General features: G+C 49.0%; 1 protein-coding gene across 1 annotated transcript in view; it reads left to right on the top strand.

Moving 5' to 3' along the window:
• The window catches only part of LOC135916119 (transmembrane protein 135-like), a 71642-nt gene that overhangs the window by 38543 nt on the left and 14517 nt on the right, over positions 1-18582 (top strand). The window contains exons 2-5 of the mRNA XM_065449363.1: positions 10326-10453; positions 11614-11706; positions 13575-13608; positions 14380-14445. Coding sequence (XP_065305435.1) covers positions 10326-10453; positions 11614-11706; positions 13575-13608; positions 14380-14445 — 321 coding nt within the window. The remainder of the gene's footprint in view (positions 1-10325; positions 10454-11613; positions 11707-13574; positions 13609-14379; positions 14446-18582) is intronic.

The following is an 18582-nucleotide window of genomic DNA, read 5'->3' as shown; positions in this document are numbered from 1 at the left end:
TCGGACGGGGAGATACAAGATTCACTTCAACAGGCAATCGACACCGTCCACACTTACGTACAGGCAAACGGTCTCGTTTGTTCGCCCACCAAGTCTGAACTGTTAGTTATACGAGACAGACGTGTTCGCCGACCCGTCCCCGACCCTCAAGAGCCAATCACGCTTCACATTGCCACCCACCCCATAGACCCCGTACAGACCATCCGCGTGTTAGGCATGCTGGTTCAGAACAACACGCAGAACTCGGAAGCCATACAACGCCTCCGAACCACAGCCCACCAAATCAACGGCCTAATCCGCCGCATTGCCACTCGCCGCAGGGGAATGCGGGAGACCGACCTCTGCCGCCTCACACAAGCCTACCTCATTAGTAGGATTGTCTACACATACCCTTATTACCACCTCCGCCGCAAAGACGAAGAGGCAGTAAATAGCATCATCCGCTCGGCGTACAAGGCGGCAATGGGACTGCCCCAGTCCGCCAGCACACAGCGTCTCCTTCAGCTTGGAGTATACAACACCCTCACAGAGCTGATAGAGGCACACAAGACTGCACAGGTACACCGTCTTTCTCGCGCCGAACACGGTCGTTACATTCTTAATCGTCTTAATATCAACCCTACAGGTGTTTAAACAGCTAACAGGAGAGGGACTGGCGTCGTATTCACACGAATACATACCCCAACCTGTACCACCTGCACGGAATACACCCCACGAGGTTCACTGACGAGTGCCCGTGGTGCACAGACACACCTACACAAAAGCACATCACATGGGAGTGCCCCAGGAGGCCTCCGCACATGGACAGCCCCATATTACACCAACATCCACTAATGAGGAATAGGCAGTGGGAGGCATGGCTTGCGGACGAGGGTCGGGCGAGCCAGTTGGCACTTCTGGACCAAGCCCAGTGAGCCGCTCGTACCAGTGGGGTCCTGGAATAGGGGCTCCAACCATCGTGCCTTATTTTATTTGAATTCAGTAGTTTTTGCTCTCTCTCTCTCTCTTGACGAGAGCTCCGTCAAACTCCCCCTCCCTCTCCGATGCGGTGTGCGCGATAGCAGCAGCCAGAGCAGCAGCAGCAGTGGGAAAGTCGAAGGAAGAGGTAAAGAAAGCTTCGCTTTAAAAAAATGGCTGTGGCTTAGCTAAGGTTAAGCCCAGGATGCGAAGCATACTAGCCTTTATTTTAGTTGTTATGCGTTGCATATTGCGATCACTCAGTTCAGCCTTTGGGCGCGGCCGGGCAGCCACCATTTAACCACGTGACGTGACGTCACGACAGCCGGAGGAAAAGCTGGGCCCCAACTCGCGCGGTCGCGCGCGGCCGCAGCCACCACCTGACTCCCGCTCCTCCCGCTAGGGGCGCTGCGCCGGCGTGTGACGTCACGGTCACGCGCCGGCGAGCGCGTGACCGTGACAGATGGTCACCTTCCGGCGAGCGCACGAGCTGAGACCCTGCTATGTAGCTAGCGGCCGCAAGCGAGCGCACGAGTTGAGCCTCCGCTTTTGCAGCTGTTATGACGTTATATGGTAGCTACGCGGCCGTGCGCGGCGCATCAAGGAAGAGCGTGGTTGTGCGGCTAGTATGCTTCGCATAAAAGTCTCTAGCATCCACGACGTCGCACCTGATGTGTGAAACGGAGCATGGAGTGGTAGCCGTAAGGCCAGGAAACTTGCGAACCCGTGCGTAGTTCATCAATTACATTGAGACGACTGTAGACACATCCCATTCACTAGAAGCAACGACGGACCACCAGTGATATTAGAGCCATAGAGAAAGGAATATACAATTCAATATTCCTTTCTCTATGTTAGAGATGGTTAGAGCCTAATGCACGACTGTACTGCTAACATAGCTATCTTGAAAAGCCTCCATCAATGCTCTGGTTAACTTTCGGATTTCGTCTGCATATCTAATTACCATTGCGGGTAACCGCAACAAAATTGTCCGAAGTTAAAATTCTTTAAGCTTCATTCGTGTCCTTTAAGCTAACGTCTACGAACGCAAGGCGAAAATATACCTTAAGCTGTGCTCAGCAGACGCACAGCGTATGTAGCTCACGCACTGTGCGTTTCGCTGCAAAAGCGACGAAGTCGAGCGCCTCACGCACCGTCGTCGTATGCATGCCGTCACGCCCGGCCTGTTCACTCCGATCCGTGACGTCACGATACCTGGCCCGAAATTTCCATTGACAAGGCTGGCGTGATGAAAGCGGTGACGTCAAAATCACTGTTGCCTATTCGGGAGCATCTCCATTAGATTTCTATTGAAGTCGGGCCAGGTGACATGACGTCATGGGTCGGAGTGAAAAGGCCTTGTTCTATCTATAGGTGGTGTTGGCCCGGCTCAATCAACTCTGCCGGGGCCAGGCCACGCGCTCGACAGTCTCGGGTCGCACCGGCATCGCGAGTACAGTGCTTGCGTTCAGCGCGGCGGTGGAACATGTTCCGCACGGAACATGCATGGAACATGTTCCGCATGGAACATGTTCCGCATGGAACATGGTGTCGAGTGAAAGGTCGACCACGCTTCGCTGGGCGCGGGGTGTCGCATGTTTCCGCATCGGAGAGCATGTGAGTCGTTCGAACAGTTTCCCCCGTGTGTGTCATCTTCGGTGTCACATGTGGTCGACGTGTTCCGAGCTGAACCTATCCGTGCAATCCTTTAAGTGGGCGCTGGCAAATCACACGGTTTCCCGTCGGTGTGATCGCCTCGCCCACCAGAAGAGCGATGCGGGTCGCTGTCTGCGCGTTCCTCATAGCCTAGCCTGTGTTGTGACGCGCCTGCCTGGGCACTGCTTACCTGCTGTGCACCAGCAGTTGCGTGCAGTGCAGTTGTCTCAAGTGCCGTGTCGCGCCGTGTCGCCTCTGCGAAGTGTTAGAACACGGTGAGAAGACTTCGAGACGAAACCTTGCCAATCTTGTTAATTGGGGGGAAAATGCAGGTACCATCGACCATGATTGTCAATGTAAGCGATAATAATAATAATCTTTATTACAAATAATCAGTTTGTACATTTATTATTATTATTATTATTATTATTATTTGGTATGAAAACACATACAGTGCACAGATCCTTAGGGAAATAGGGAAGGGGCAGGCAGGCAATTGCCACCGAGAGGGGCAGAAAGCCTTCCTACTCTTTAGGAAGGAGGGGATAAAAAGGGAAGTCGAGGGAAGTCGAAGATAAGAAAGGAGGTAAAGAAGAAAGAAATAAGCAAGATGACAGGCCACAAAGACGAAAGTAAAGCAAGGCATAGAGGACGCAAGTTAGGAACGGAACGTACGCGCGGGAAAAAGAAAACACGCGGGTCGTACAAATTAAGGAAGAACGTAAAACATACAAAAAAAACAAGACGAGCAAAAAAAGTTTCGTCCCTCACAAATTCACTCACAAACGAGAAACCAAGCAAGTTTTTTTTTTCCTTTTTTTTTAATGTAAGCAGAGCGCGATGGGAGCCTGGTCGCGTCGAGAAGCACAACCACTCGGATATGGGCAATGATCAAAGGTCGTACACTGCAGGCCAAGTAGGCCATAGTAGTAAAACACGTTGTGGGGCTAGTTGGTGCATATCTTTCAATAGGGGAAGCGCATGTCTGTATTCCTTCTTGTGTGCCGTCACTATTGGCGTTTCACCTATTGAAATAGGCTATAGTCCCTTAGTATAGCGACGTGCGCTGCGCAAGGAAAGCAGGGACACCCTAATATAAGGTGCACGCTCAAGCGTCTCTCGGGAACTGCAACAAGCACGCGGCAGACTGTCTACACGTCCTTGCCGGTATAAACGTTCAGACACTAGGACAAGGACAGAGCCAACCCTTCACATGAGCGATAGAGCTCTAGCGCAACGAGGAAAACCACGAACACGGAGAGGAAAGGATCCTTTCGTATATATCACTCTAGTCTGGGCGCTGCTTGAGCAGGCAACCTTGAATCAACAGACGAGCATCGTCAAGCCCATAAACAAAATTTCCCAACATTCACATTCGTTGTGATCTCACATAGGAAGCGAGTCGGTCGGCCTCTTCGTTTCCGGCGGTATACTTATACGTGCGAAGGTATCCACATGCCAATGAGCGATGCTCCACGAGTTGTGATTCTACTGACAGACGACGAAGCACACAACTGGGCGGTCAGCTTCACTTCTCTGTCGTCTGCTATAGGAGCAGCGCGGGGCCCTGAATGGATGACAACCTTCGATGTGGTTAACTCATCTTGCACTTGCAAGATGAATTGCCCTGAAGTGCATACGTGCTTGCAACATCGATAGCTGCCAGTTCCGTAGTTGCTGACGAGGCTGGATGCGGTATGCGAAACAAACGTCGTATGCCAGTTCAATCAAAGTACCGCTTCTAGCAGTCACCAGAATTTCACTTTCTCTCTCAAGTACATCAAGTCTTAAAACCGGTCCAGAGATTATCCCAGAAAGACATTTCTTCGTTTTACGTGTATTTGAATAGGCGGCATCTGGAGTTGGGCCCGAGCTAAAGCTTCCTCTTTCCAAGAACGGATGATTAGTGAGGCCTTTGCTACGCACACAAAATGTCGTTTGCGAGGGAGGTGCCCCTCACGTGCGCTGTATGACAAGGAAAGTGACGCATCTTTCAGGATTGACAGCTGCCGTTCTCGGTAAGGTTAGTTCCCTGTTCTTTTTCTTTGTGTGTGTGTGTGTGTGTGTGTGTGTGTGTGTGTGTGTGTGTGTGTGTGTGTGTGTGTGTGTGTGTGTGTGTGTGTGTGTGTGTGTGTGTTTTCTCCTGTATACGTATGTTGCGGCGCAATAAACCTGACAGTTCGTTGTCAGCGCTCGATCCGTGTTTTCCTTCCCCGTCCACTTTCCCCGCTGTCTTGCACACCGTGCCTTCTTTGTTAATTTACCGCTGGCTTACCCGTGTTTTGATTCCTTATACACACCCATATGCGTGCTTGATGTCTGTGCTCGTGGGTGCCTTCTTGCTTAAGACTAAGGCGTCTAAGGAGTTCGGATACCAAGAAGTTGGGAACCACTGGTCTTACGGGGCGGGGGCGTCTTGCTTGGTGCAGGCTATCTGCTTTCGCCGCAACCCAGTCCGCGCATTCGAGTTTCGGTATACTTGAACATGTTCGCCACTGTTTTATGTTCCTGTCGTTATCGTCTGGTCAACCCGCCTCAGCAGTTAGCCCAAAGGCTGTGATGGCGGTTGCGCTGCTGAGGTAGCTGAGCTCGAAGGTTCGATTCCTAAGGAGACGGAATGCGAAGACGCCCGTGTACCGTGTCATTTGATTGAAATTGATTTATTCATTATAGATTACAGGTTATAAAAAAACAATAATATACAGAAGGAGGTCCCATAGCCAATGACTGTATCGGGACATCCTGTTATTTATAAATATGCTTTTTCTAAAGCGACAAGGAGCACCACATTAAAATCATATATAAGGAAACATGAAAGAGAGTAAGTAATGGAGATGCACGTTTAAAGAACCTCAGGAGGTCAAAAATTCATCCAGAGCCACCCCGATACGCGGCGTGCCTCATGCTCAGATCGTGGTTTCGACACGTAAAACCCCCTAGAATTTAATGTCGTAATTTTTTTTTTCTTTCGTCGTCTGCTTAGATAATCGAGCTAACCTATGTGTCGTGTGTGCCGAGGAAAAGCCTCCTCTTCGGAGCTGCAGAGTTGGCGTACACGTTTTTTTGCGCGACGACTGTTGGGCCAATAGCAGAAGCTCCGTGCACTATATAGTGGATGCCATTGAATGAAATATGCCCATTCGCATAAGCCTTACAACACACGTAGAAGCTTTACTACGGATTTATAACCATCTCATTTGCACTGAAGAATACAAGTGTGCAGAAGCGATTTCAGCATAGAGTACAAGAAAAGATTGTCGAATACAAATTGAAATAACATAATACAGCAGTGTGTAATTAACAAAACATACGCTCCTTTAATATCGTTTAATGGAAAACAGTTTCTGGCCGTCTTCACTTCCAGCAGTATTCAAAGTTCTTGTCCTAGAAAAACGAATGAGTCACTTGCCATAAGTGCTTATAATAAATGGTAAATTCAAAGTTTCGTTAGTTGCAGTCCTGGTGTTACGAGTTGGCGTAATAAATCTATATTAATTTTACCTTTCGTGATAGACGTATCTGTAAGTAATCAGTGATTTCGCCATGTGATATTAACTTAAGCAGCCACTTTCATTTCTAATACTAATGGAAATGGAAGTGCATGACGGTTGGGAAAAATTAGAAAATGATTTCATAATGTAATTGCACGCAATGCTGCGTTCTGCACCCTGATTATTGGATCTAAAGTATTGAGGGTACAAGGCAACGACTCACAGCAATATGTAAGGTTACAGTGAAGACTGAGAAAAATAAGTTTCAGCACTAGAATATTAAAGCATGCTCTTGCCTTAAAAAGGCCACAACACGCCGAAGCAAGCTCAGAACACGAGTTAGAATACGCCATCTCAAGTTCAGATTATTTCACACAACGTTCAGCCTTTCACATTCACAAGAGAGGAGAGGGTTGTATCAGTCAGCCATCTGTACACCTAAGCCATGGTGAGGTAGCCTTTTTGGAAGAACACCAAAGGAAGAAAAAATTGTAATAAAAAAATGTTTGTTATGGGTGCAACAATTAAGTTAGGATTGCACACCATGATAGATAGGTGCCATATCTTTGACGCCGGAGTATGCGCGGGCAAATGATTTTTTTTTTAGAAGTGCCTTTATTCTTGTCTTGATTATCTTTGACGTCTGAGGGTGCGCAGGTATATTAATATGGAGTATGTGTTATGAAGTAACATTGTTGCGAGTGCAGCGAGTGTAGTCCTTTGCGTCTTCACTGTGTCCGTGTCAGTGCGCTGCTTCACCAGCAAGCTACGATGCTTTGCGCGCTCAATTCGTTGCGAAATAACTTGGGAGTTAAATGGCCTTAATCCCCGCGCCGCAGTGGCCTATGCCGAGCTGCATATAAACTACTCGAAATCTCGTCTTGCGTGTCCTTTTCCTTCCGTCGCCGCTTACTTTCTAACGTTTCAATCAGCTCGGCTCAAGGAAAAAAAAAAAGGAAGGGGGTGACTCCCGGAAGCCAGAACGCGGCACGAATCACGCCAAAGAAGCTCGATGTGCGCCGCACCCCAGCGCCTTTCATGCTGGCTTGCTCGTGAACATTTGCACGGGCCGCTGGCGACGACAGCGACGATGCAGGCCCCCTTTTCCTACGTTCGCCTTATCTTTTACTTGTTTTGCTTTCCCCTTCCGCGAGGAAGCGTCCGAGGAGGAAGTGTGGCGTGCACGAAGACACCTTCGCCGCGCGCGCGCGCGCACTCGAGCGAAGGAGCCGGGCTTCGCTCGTGCTAAAAATTGCATTGCACGTTGAGTGAACGGTCGACGACGCTTTCGCAAGGCGCGCGCTGTCACTGCGTCCGTTCTCCTTCGCTTATACACCAACACAATGCTGTGCCCGGCAGTAATGAAACATTTTGATCCAGCGATCACTGGCAGGTGCCAACACTGTGGTGAGGTGGCTGACACTTATCACATGGTGTGGCCCTGCCAGCAAAATTCGGCTCTCACCCCCCACCCCAACCCTACCCGAGAGGACTGGGAGGCGGCACTGCTTGGTTGCTCAGACCTTCAGGCCCAACAGGCCTTGGTCAAGAGGGCCAGGCTGGCGGCTTCGACCAATGGGGTCCCGGACTAGGGAAACCACCTAGTATGTAAGGCTCCTGCTCGAGTCCGCACCTCTCTTTCTTAATAAATGCTTTCCACCACCACCACCACCACCACCAGAGGGTAGTCGTTCGAACTGTTCCCCGGATCTACATCACACCTTTGGTTGCAGGTTTTTTTTACTTCTTCCTCCTTCCCTCATACGTTTTCGTTCCTTCCTTTTTTTCCTTTTCTAACGGACAGCGTGATTAAATATTACTAAAGCTCCTTGTTAAGGAGTTGTAACATCAGTATAAGGACGTATTCTCCTCATTGGGGAGTAACGAAACTCCTCATTGGAGACTTTTTGTGAAGGGCAACATGATTTGATACTACCGAAGTTCCCTATTAGGGGAGTTGTGAGCAGTAGTCGAACAAGGAATGTCGCTGGAGCCATCGTTTCGACAAAGGGACTCGTCTTCGTCAGGGTGGCGACCGCTTTTCTTAGCGGCGTTATTACGTAGGCGTAGCTCACTACCCCTCCGTGCGCCCTCACCGGAAGAGAAGAGAATAAGCCTGTGCGTAGTGTTGAGTAACTGAAACGGAAGTATTCAAAAGTGCCCGTTGAAGGTGCGGGAAACAGTGAGCTAAGCGTACATAAAAAAACGCTACTAAGAAAACCATCTGCTGCCCTGGCGAAGGAATTTAAGACCCCTTGTCGAAACGGTTAATTGCTTCAGCGACATACTTGTTTGACTTCTGCTCATCATTTTAAGCCTCCATATTACTGTGAACTTCGGTTTGTGCGGACTATTAGGGAGTCGTAATAGTGTGGACAGAAACTGTCTCCTTATTAGGGAGCAGGGATGCTCCCTGTTGGCTACTAACGGCAGATCCAGAGTGCGAGCTTCGGAAACGCAGTAGACACGTGGATATTGCATATAACTCCCTATTAGGAAATCATATAGTGTAAATATGGGATCAGCCTGTTTTCGAAAATTCGTGTAACTTTAGATGTTGCGCCTGCTGTTACTTGTACTCTTAATTATTCGGAGAGATTTACCTACAATATAGGAGGGGGGGGGGGGGGCTAGAACTCCCTGTCAATTCGGGAGCCCGCCCGTGTACTTCCGTAACCCTAAATTTAGCTTTATACTGTCGCTGAAATTCACAACTGGGTCTCTATAGTCATAGATTTCGCAAAATCCTTATTAGGAATCCTATAGTTGGCCGTATACTAAACTTGACCGACTTTGGCGGTTCAGTGGCTGTCCCGTTCTGCTGCGGCACACAAGGTCGCGGGTGCGAGTGTTCGCCGCGACGGCAGCATTCCGGCGGGTTTGGAACGCGAGAACGCTCGAGTATACCGTGCTTTGGTGTAAGTAAAGAAAAAAAAGAAGAGGCTGTCAAGTTAATCCAGAGCCCTCTCTCATAGTTCCTGTACTCTAAATATAGAGCTAGTGGACTGACAACTGTTTCTTTGGTTCTGTTTTTTCCAATACCCACTATGGGGGATTGGCCAAGAAATGGGTGGATTATTGCGAGTTAGAAATTAAATTTTCAGCACTGCTATTGAGCGCAGGGGGCTGTGTAAAGGTGAAATTATACGTGTTGAAGAGCGGCAGCAGACTTTTGCGACCTTGCACAATCGCAACGGAAATTCAAGCGTCCGAGCAGTTGCAACAAGAAACGGTTGCCTGTGATTAAAGTAGACTTTAAAAAAAAAGTTTCCGTATACATGGCAACTCAGTTTAAAACGCTTTCTAGCACTCGTTAAGAAATTATTGCAATTCACGCAAATTTTACAATATTTCCCGTAAATAACATGGTCTTACCTTTCCTCCAATGAATGTATGCTAAATTTGATCTCAGTTACATAAGTTCTGCGTCGGCCAGAGTTCTGCGTCGGCGTCGGCCAGACATGCGGTGGCCGCGGCGGCCGCCGCATTTCGATGGGGGTCGAAGTGCAAAAGCGCCCGTGTTAATTAATCCGGAGTGTACCACACTACGGCGTGCACCTCTTAATCAAATCGTGGTTTTGACACGTAGAAAACCCCAGAATTCAATTCGGTCGCCGCAGTTCTTGCACGATGCAGAATTAGTCTCTACAGGGGAACAGCGCGAAAAGACGAAGGACATGAAAGGGAACACAAAACAGCGCTGGTATGTGTGTGTTCCCCTTGCCCTTCGTCTTTTCCCGCCGTTCCCCTGTAGAGTATGTACCGACTATAGGCCAAGTCGCCACGGTGTTACAAAGTCTCATTTGATTATTTTTAGTCTCATTTGATATATGACGTCTCGTGGCAAATCCTCCCGAAAAAAAAAATTGGGTCACTTGAGTATCCTTACGTGATTTTAATGCGGGAGCATTACGACTTCTCCAAGTTATCACCTTAAATTCAAACTCTACCTTAATCCATCTTAATCCGCCTTGCTCTAATATGTACAAACCTTAATCCACTTACTTTAGTTCACCTTAATCCACGCTGATGATGATCTTTCCTGCCATTCGTTACGGACAATGCCGGCTTTCTGCCTCACGGGACATGTAATGCTCTCACATTAAATTTTTTTTTAATGAGACTGCCTATAGATGCATCGACGTACGTCTTTCACGTGTCTCGTTGTTTCCTCCTTTATTTGTTTTTTGACATTTTCGTGTACCCTCTCTGTCCTTGCAGGCGTCCCTTGTGTACAGCAAGCGCTACGATAGCGACTCCATCAAACGCACTCTCCGGGCCGTCCTCATCTCCTCCTTCTTCCTGAGCTTCAACGCGTTCGCCTTCATCGCCGTCTTCTGCTCGCTCAGGTGTGTGAACGCGGATCGGGGCTGCGAAGCTCCCGAAAGACAAATGCTCGCCCGCTTTCTGCCCATCCTCGATCGGGCCAGTGGATCTCATGCTACTTTTACCGGAGGCTTTGGGGACCCTCATATACAGAAAAAGAAAGAGAGAAAGAGGCATACTTGAGCAATTCGTTCTGTTCCGAACGCATTCACTGCGACATTCTCCTATGCACTGAACTCCGCTACTTTGTTCTTGCTTGCTTGCCTGTTCCTTATACAATTGCACTCAACCACTAAGGGAAACTAACGCAAAAATTCAAAGTAAGGATTTTTAACGAAAATGCGAAATAATATCGGTTTCTTTGTGTGTTGAGAGAATATTCAGCTGGTAGCTGTGAAATACTTTTATGTTTGTACTATAGAAAGAATAGCAATATAGCACAGAAAAGCAACTGTCAGCGAATCTTGGCGTTTTAAACAAATTATTCCCGATTAGGGCGACCGATGACAAACAGACGGAACAAGAAGCTCTGTTAATTTGGTCCCCCCACCCCCCTCAGGTTACTTTAACGACCTACTTTTAGCGACGTCTTAAAGAACAACTACGGCTATCTTTTTTTAAGTCATGTCGTTTACGCTTACGAATAGTGCTCAAACGCAAACTCCAACACAGGCGCGCCTTCGCAACTGAGTTCACAGAACATATGCACACCTGTATGTATGCTCTGTCAAAATATGCGCCCATAACTTATCTTATTTATGCTCCACCCCCGCCCCCTTTCGAGACGCATCCCCTAGCACTACTTCACCAATCAACTCATTTCTGAAATCGCGATGGGACTTCCCAGTAAGCGGGTCTAGTGCATCAAGTGAGTCAAGGAATCAACTGGCTAGTGCAGCTTCGGGTTCATGTCAATTAAGTAGACTTAGACAGCGTTAAAATGATTCTGCAGCCCTCCACGATGCTTCCTCACATTGCCCCATTGTTGGTTTGGAACGCTTGAATGAATGAATGAATGAATCATCCTCATTGTTCCATTCTGCGCGGATTCTTGCCTAAATGCGAGCACAGTGTCTAAGCTGCGGTTACTGTATATTGAGTGCGGCAGCGCGTTCACCTGTGAGACTCCTCATGTATACATATTGTGGTCTGTCTTTGTTGTTTTCACGCTTGTCCAACGCAGGAGGCTGGTGGGCCGGTTCAATTTCCTGAATGCGTCCTACCTGCCTGGTTTCTTGGCGAGCCTCATGGCCATCCTGCTCGAGCGCAAGAGCAGGTGAGACTTGGGCGTATGCACTTCTCGACAGTTGAGCACCACGCTGTGTGAAAAAAAAAGGGCTTATACGTATGTGATACGACGCTCAAACACTTCTGGGCTTGTATGATGACGTGCCCCTTAGGCGTTGTAGGGGTTGGAGGACGGGCTTCGCGGATGAAAACCCAAAACTTGGGAGGATTTATTCTACATTATGTACAAGGAGGTGAGCGTCAAGTATCAGTTGTACAGACATTACGGGCCGGCAGCAACTCGGACGCTGCGGCCCGCGGCAAGAAGTTCGAGAGAGGTGAAACAGGGAATCAGGGTCTCTCCCAGAATCCTCAGGTCTCTCTGGAAGGCTTCTTATAAACCCTTCGAGCACTGTAAGTCACGTCATGTTTGACCAATGGGAGAGTCCGCTCCGATGACGCCACTTTCAGCCAATGGTAGCCGCCCGTGTCGCGGTGTCACACCTGGCGGCTTTCTGCGGTCTTGCCTCGCAGACTGGCAATGCACTTCTAACGAGGAGAAGGGGAGGGCTGCTCATGCTCCATTGTCGGATGCCCACCTGCTAATCCCGGCGGCGCACGTGGTGGCCGCAAACTTGTTTGCACGTGTCTCCTCTGGAATGCGCTTTCCTGCTTCTGCATTCCTCAATTAGCTGTGCTGCAATCCGATGTGGTCTGGGGAACTCGAAGTAATCGCAGGAAACAGCTCCATATCTAACAGCGTATATATAGAGTCCGGAATACAGCGGCCCGCTTCGATGACCGTCACTGTCCACAACTTTGATACGGATTTTTTTTTTTTGCGCATTTGCACGTATTTCTGTATCGCGTCGGCCATTTTGTCTGCCTGTCGTCATGCATATACGTTTAGTAGGTGTGTCGGTGCATTTTTCTCTTCGTCTGCTCGTGCTTCTCTTTACCGGTGTCTGTGGCGTCAAGCTCAGGCGCGTACGGTCAGTGTGAAGCATTAATTAAGGACAGGTATACTGCGAATTCAACGACTTCTTTATTATACGATGTTGTGCATGGAAGTGTTTATCGCTGTATGGCTGGGTTCTTTATTTGTGTTAACTTTCTTTTTCGACTGACACGCGGCCATCAGGGCTCGCGAGTGTCCGAGCTGGTCGCGCTGCTCTAAGCAACATAGACCCCAGGGCACAGTTTACTTTTTCTTCTTCAGCGGCCGGACAGTTCCCCATGGCCAGCGTCAGCAGCTGCAGCTACCGTTGGATCGATGGTACTGTTCTCGGCCTAATACTAAAAACAACGAAAACTTTGGAGTTCCTGCGTGCCGCCGGATTGGATGAGTGACTTTAGCGGGCAAAGTGGTCATCTGGGCGTGTTGGTTATGCATTGCGAAATGCCTTTTGGGCTAGAAGACTCGGACAAAGTGAAAGAGGGGTACAAGACACGTGAAGCAGTGGTGTAGCCACGGGGTGGCACACAGGTCACGTGTCCCGGCCCCTCCCTCCCCAACTTTGTGTGCTAGTATGCGGCCTTCCCCATCCCCCTTTCTCCCCTTCTCAATCCGCGGTCAAGTAGACCCTAACTCCCCTCCCCCCCCTTTTTCCCGGAAAAAAATTCTGGCGACGCCACATGCGTTAAGCGCTCCGTGTCTTCTTCTCGTGTTCTAGCGCGCAAGAAAAAAATACCAGAAATTAAAATATAGCAAGACATTAATAGGGTCGTTGTGTAACTTTAACACACATCCACTCTGTTCTTTCTCCTCATGTTCATTCGTCACATTACTTTATCTTCCCCTTCCCTCTTCTCTTCCCCAGTGTAGAGTAGCAGGCTATATCATGCACAAGCACAGAACGGCCTAATTGCCTTTCAAAAAAAAATAATAACTAAACTCTCTCCTCTTTTCCATTTCAGGAGGCAAGCGCTGGCAATATACGTCTGCAACATCGTGAGTATAGCAGCTTCTTGGAAACAAGCTTCTTTTGATTATATTCACTTTTATTCAACTAAATTTATTTTGCGACAGAAAGATGCGTATAACTTCGGCAAGGTTGTTTGCCAGTCAGTTAAACAAACATCCTCAAATATTTTTTTTACTTAAATGTTTTCGTGTTTGAGCGCTAGTTCCATATTCCACCATCACTTGTGTGCGTCAGGGTGTGTTTTTTACGCGCATACTTCTCCCATCTGTTTTTTTACCGGTGTATGCCATAGAGGCACGCAACTGGAAGTATTCTGCTTCCGGCGCTTATACTTGCGCATGGTTATTATTCAGTTAAATCTCGCACATTCCGCTCCTGGAGCCTTCTCAACGGCTATGCAAGGTTTCTTGCTGCGGCGAGCTTAGAGGATGGATGGATGTTATGAGCGTCCCCTTTGGAACGGGGCGGTGGGTTGCGCCACCAAGCTCTTGCTACTCTACTGCCTAATATTCTACCTAGGTTAAACAATGAAAAAAGACAAAACAAAACGCTATGAACTACCACGCCCAAATTTTCTGATCCCCTATTGCGAACTGTGCTTTTGTACGTCTCCGTCTTTTGTCGTTTCCCTACTTTTCTTCCACCAATCCTCCAGTCGCCTCTTACTAATGTCTATTGCGGACATGTTTGCTTTACCACTGCTTCCTCTGAACCCAAGGGCTTCAAGGAGGCCAGTGGTGCCTCCTTGAAGCTTAGAGAGCGACCCGTTCTCACGCCTCTGCCGGTGTTACACGCAGGCCTCGGAGACCATTTTCCGCATGAGGGTCTCCCGCAACGAGATCCGGCCGATCAAGCATGGCGAGGTGAGTGTGAATCGTCGCCTGCGTCGGGCCTCTTTATTTCCTCCGCATGCTGGCGTTTGTGTGTACGTGTGTATATGTGTCACCGTAATTTTCGAGAGGTCGGATTAGGCAACAAACGTGTGTTGCGCAACACGAGGAAGGAGGAAATGAGGGAGGCTTAATATTTCGGCGCCTTGCGGCAACGCGCGATTGCGATGGACGCGGATTTGGAGCGACGCGGGTCAACGGCGGGCATACCGCCGGGGGCGTTCGGAGGGCTGCGCGAAAGCTATCGTGTAGTGTTTCTGTATAGCACTTATTGTTGAGAGAGAGAGAGAGAGAGAGAGAGAGAGAGGGGGGGGGCACAGGAAAGACAGGGAAGGGTTAACCAGAGATTATCTCCGGTTGGCTACCCTAGCTGTACTGGGGAAAGGGCAAAGGGATGCGACAGGTGCGAGAGAAAAAAAATTTAAAAAAGCCATACATACATACATACATACATACAAGTACATACATACACACACGTACATACATGCATACGTACACGTACATACATACATACATACATACACGTACATACATACATACACGTGCATACATACATACATACATACACACGATACAGAACTGTTTGTCTGGGCACTGTCACGCAGTCTGCGAAGGCGTTCCTAGTGTTACGCAGTGTCACCGTTCAATACTACGCCACACAGTGTGCAGTGAGCGAGTTCGCAAGCGGCGTTAGCTCGCAGGGTGGCGTCATTGCGGCGCCCCTAAGCCTTGTGCCATGTGTATAAAAGCGGATGACAATGAAACCGTATGTTACATGGAGATGAATAATGGAACCATCAAAGGCCACATTGTCGAGGAAGTTTAGCAGAATTTCCTTTGAATGTACATCCTTGAATCTACGTCGGTCAGCGATGGGGAAAAAATTGGAGGACGCTTAAGCTTCGCCTTCAAGAGTGGGACGCGATAGCGTTCCCGTCGACCCGCCAAGGGGTATAAGACAATGCGCTACGGCACAGCGATCACTTACGATGCGCCCCGCATCGGACTTAGCGCCCACCTATCACGCGGTGAGCGTCGAGCAACGCAGCGTTCGGCGCGGCAACGAAACATGCGCCTGAGCGAACGGAACGAACCAAAGAACTCGGTGTCTCGGAGGGGAAACGATCTACGCCAGCCAAACGGCGTGATCGGCACGGGCAGAGAGATAGATAGTAATCTAAACCGGGAGCACGGCGAAGCGTCGTCAGGGGAGAGGGAGTCCCGCGACGCGCCTGGCAGCGGTCCCAATGCGCGCGCGGCGCGCCTCCTGTCGGGGCAGCGCCGTACATTGAGAGGAGGGGGTCTTCTGTGTTTGCCGCAAGATGGCTCTGCGTGTGCGGAAAGCGCAGAAGAAATGCAGCGGAAACGCACTTCGCAACTCGTGTAATTGTGACTTCTGTACGTTACATGTTCATAATTACCGATATACACCGCAGTATAACTTTCCACGGCTCGTTTCGAAGGCAACACCGCATTCACTAGAGGCGCGTTTGCACCGCTTGGAAGCATCGAACTCGTGGCTGAGTGGTAGCGTCTCCGTCTCACACTCCGGAGACCCTGGTTCGATTCCCACCGGGCCAATCTTGGAAGTTGCTTTTTATTTATGAAGCGCCTGCCGTGATTTATCGCTCACGGTCAACGCCGCAAACGCCGACGCCGACACCGGCTTTTCTGCGACACGAGCTCCTTAACGCTATCGCGTTAAAAAGCTATCGCTGTTGCACTCCTTCCTCTCCTTTCCCCTACCTCCTATGTACCTTTCCTCATAACCCCACAAGCGCCCCTCCTAGTGTGGCTTCGGGATGTTAAACCCTATGAACCTGTCAGTGAAATCCCTCGCTTTCATAAGTTACGTCCAAGCATATCCCTCTCTTACGCATATATAGCTGGAACACATCCACGACGGCTGGACGGCGTAGATGAAAATTTGCTCAAGAAACTCTTAGGTCAGGGCTACAGGGTCCATTTGATTCAAACTCAACATTGCGTTTTGTCTCTCGGTTGCCTTTCTGTTCGCTTTCTCACCTCGCTGCGAATGCCCCGATCTCGCGTCGAGTCCGACCTTTGGTGTATGGAAATATAAGCCCGTTCACACGCCTCGCAAATGCTTGTTGTGCACGTGAACCCATTAGCTAAGACCATTAGCTGATCATTCGACGTCGACCTCACTTGCGTGCGTAAGAGCGACGCACTTTTCCGAAGTTTTCACTCAACGAGCGCATATCTGTCAAAACACGCGAACACCGCCCAGCAAAATCCATTATATGACCATTCAGTCGTCTCGAGACGACTGAATGTCGTCAGTGATGCGACCTGATCGTTGGGTGAACTCGTGAGCAAGGGTGAAAGAAACGCAACTCTCTCTCTCTTAACTACCGAAGTGTATGAGGAATTGCATTGAACACGTGTCTATCTTTTTTTTATCTCGCTTTGTTTCGACGTTTGTCCGCGGTTTCCTTTCCCTCTTTCAAACTGATCGCGTCGGCGACCAGTTTTCTTGCGTCACATGCGCTTTCCCGGTCACTTACCCGACGTGCGATGCCCACTCGAGATTGAAGCGATGGGCATATATAGCCTACGTGTATAACGATCCACGACTGTGGGCAGGCCAATCGTAACAAAAAACAACAAAAAACAGCCTTTCTGGTTTTTTCGTTGCCCTCTTACATGTGTCGGTACATAGGAAAGAGAAATAAGAGGGTATGGCGAGGAAAAGATCGCGTGATGCCGGCACCGTTTCGTAACTTCCCTTCTGGCGACCACTACGGAGGCAGCGGAGGAAGCAGCTTAGCGGCGCGTCATTACGACGTTGTTGCGCTCTTCTGGACTGAAGAGCCCAGAAGCGTGGCTACTTTTGGACAGGATTACACAGTGTTTTCTATCGGGGCGTGCTACAGTCCGTTAGAAACGATATATCACCCATTGGAAGAGCTCTTTCTTCATTTTTTTTCTTGCTCCCGGCGTTCCGGTGCGTGTTTGTTGCACCAGAACCTCATTTGCATTGCGTGGAAGACGCTTTGGTTTTGTTGCGTGCGCCTTTAATCTGCACATCAAAAGTGTTACATTTAGAATAATTTTTTTCGGGCAAATGAACCCCACGAATTCGAATAGATAAACCAGGATCCTTCTTTTTTTTTTTTTAGTTCAGCATAACTATTCATGAACACTGCCTTATGGGGTGTTATCGGAACTTTCGGAAGGTTGTGTGCTGCAGAAGACAGGAAGGGGGGGGGGGGCAACAAGAAAAGGAAGTGCAGTTTTGTAATCTGCGCGTATATTTAACCTAAATGAAGGTCGTGTTTATTCAGCAGTGTAGCCAGCGCCGAGCCTGATCAAGCTTTCGTTCGTCATGCCCGAGCCGTCCAGTAGACGTTACCCACCCCGACTCCCTTTTTTCCCGGCTGCCAACCTTCGAAGTCGAAAGATCACTGCGACGCAAGTTCACCTTAGGTCATTTTCGTACAGATCGCTGGCTATCGCTGCCCCAAATTTAACACCGACGCCACAGGCAGAGAAGTACGAAAATATATAGTCAAAAGTCAGCCTGTGACACAATGTGCGATGTTGCTATTTAGAGGAGCCCTTCAATAAACGATGTTTTGTTTTTACGAATGACAGCAGATAATGTGTTGTCTTTAAAGCAACAGAAAGGGTAGCAAGGGCAACGAAACGCACTGGAATTATGCAGCAGAGGAATAGGCGGTATGATGAGATCAGGAAGATTGCAGACAGGAGGGCTTCGGATGACTCAGGGCAGAGATCGCTAGGAGAGCTCTTCGTCCCTGCGGTGTTCTTAAACAGACAGGTGACCTAATCATGGTGGATGGGTGGGTGTGGGGGCGAGGGGCATGTCTATTTGGCTGATCTTTCCAGGCGTAGAGAGACGCAATTTTGGCTTCTAGCTCGAAGTGAAACACGGACACAGAAAGGAGCAGACAGGACGAGCGCTTCCGTGTCCGTGTTTCACATCGCGCTAGAAGCCAAAATCATGTTGCCGTTCCAACTCGCCCAACTGTCTATCCTTTTGCGTAGAGACGCACTCTTGCGGCCCTTGCGCATGTCCATATTTATTTATTTATTTATTTCATAATACCCCAAAAGGCCCCCGAA

This window comes from Dermacentor albipictus, chromosome 5 (assembly GCF_038994185.2).
Source record: "Dermacentor albipictus isolate Rhodes 1998 colony chromosome 5, USDA_Dalb.pri_finalv2, whole genome shotgun sequence".
Lineage (NCBI taxonomy): Eukaryota > Metazoa > Arthropoda > Arachnida > Ixodida > Ixodidae > Dermacentor > Dermacentor albipictus.
Note: the sequence above shows the minus strand (reverse complement) of the source record. Positions and strands in the feature narration are given on the sequence as shown.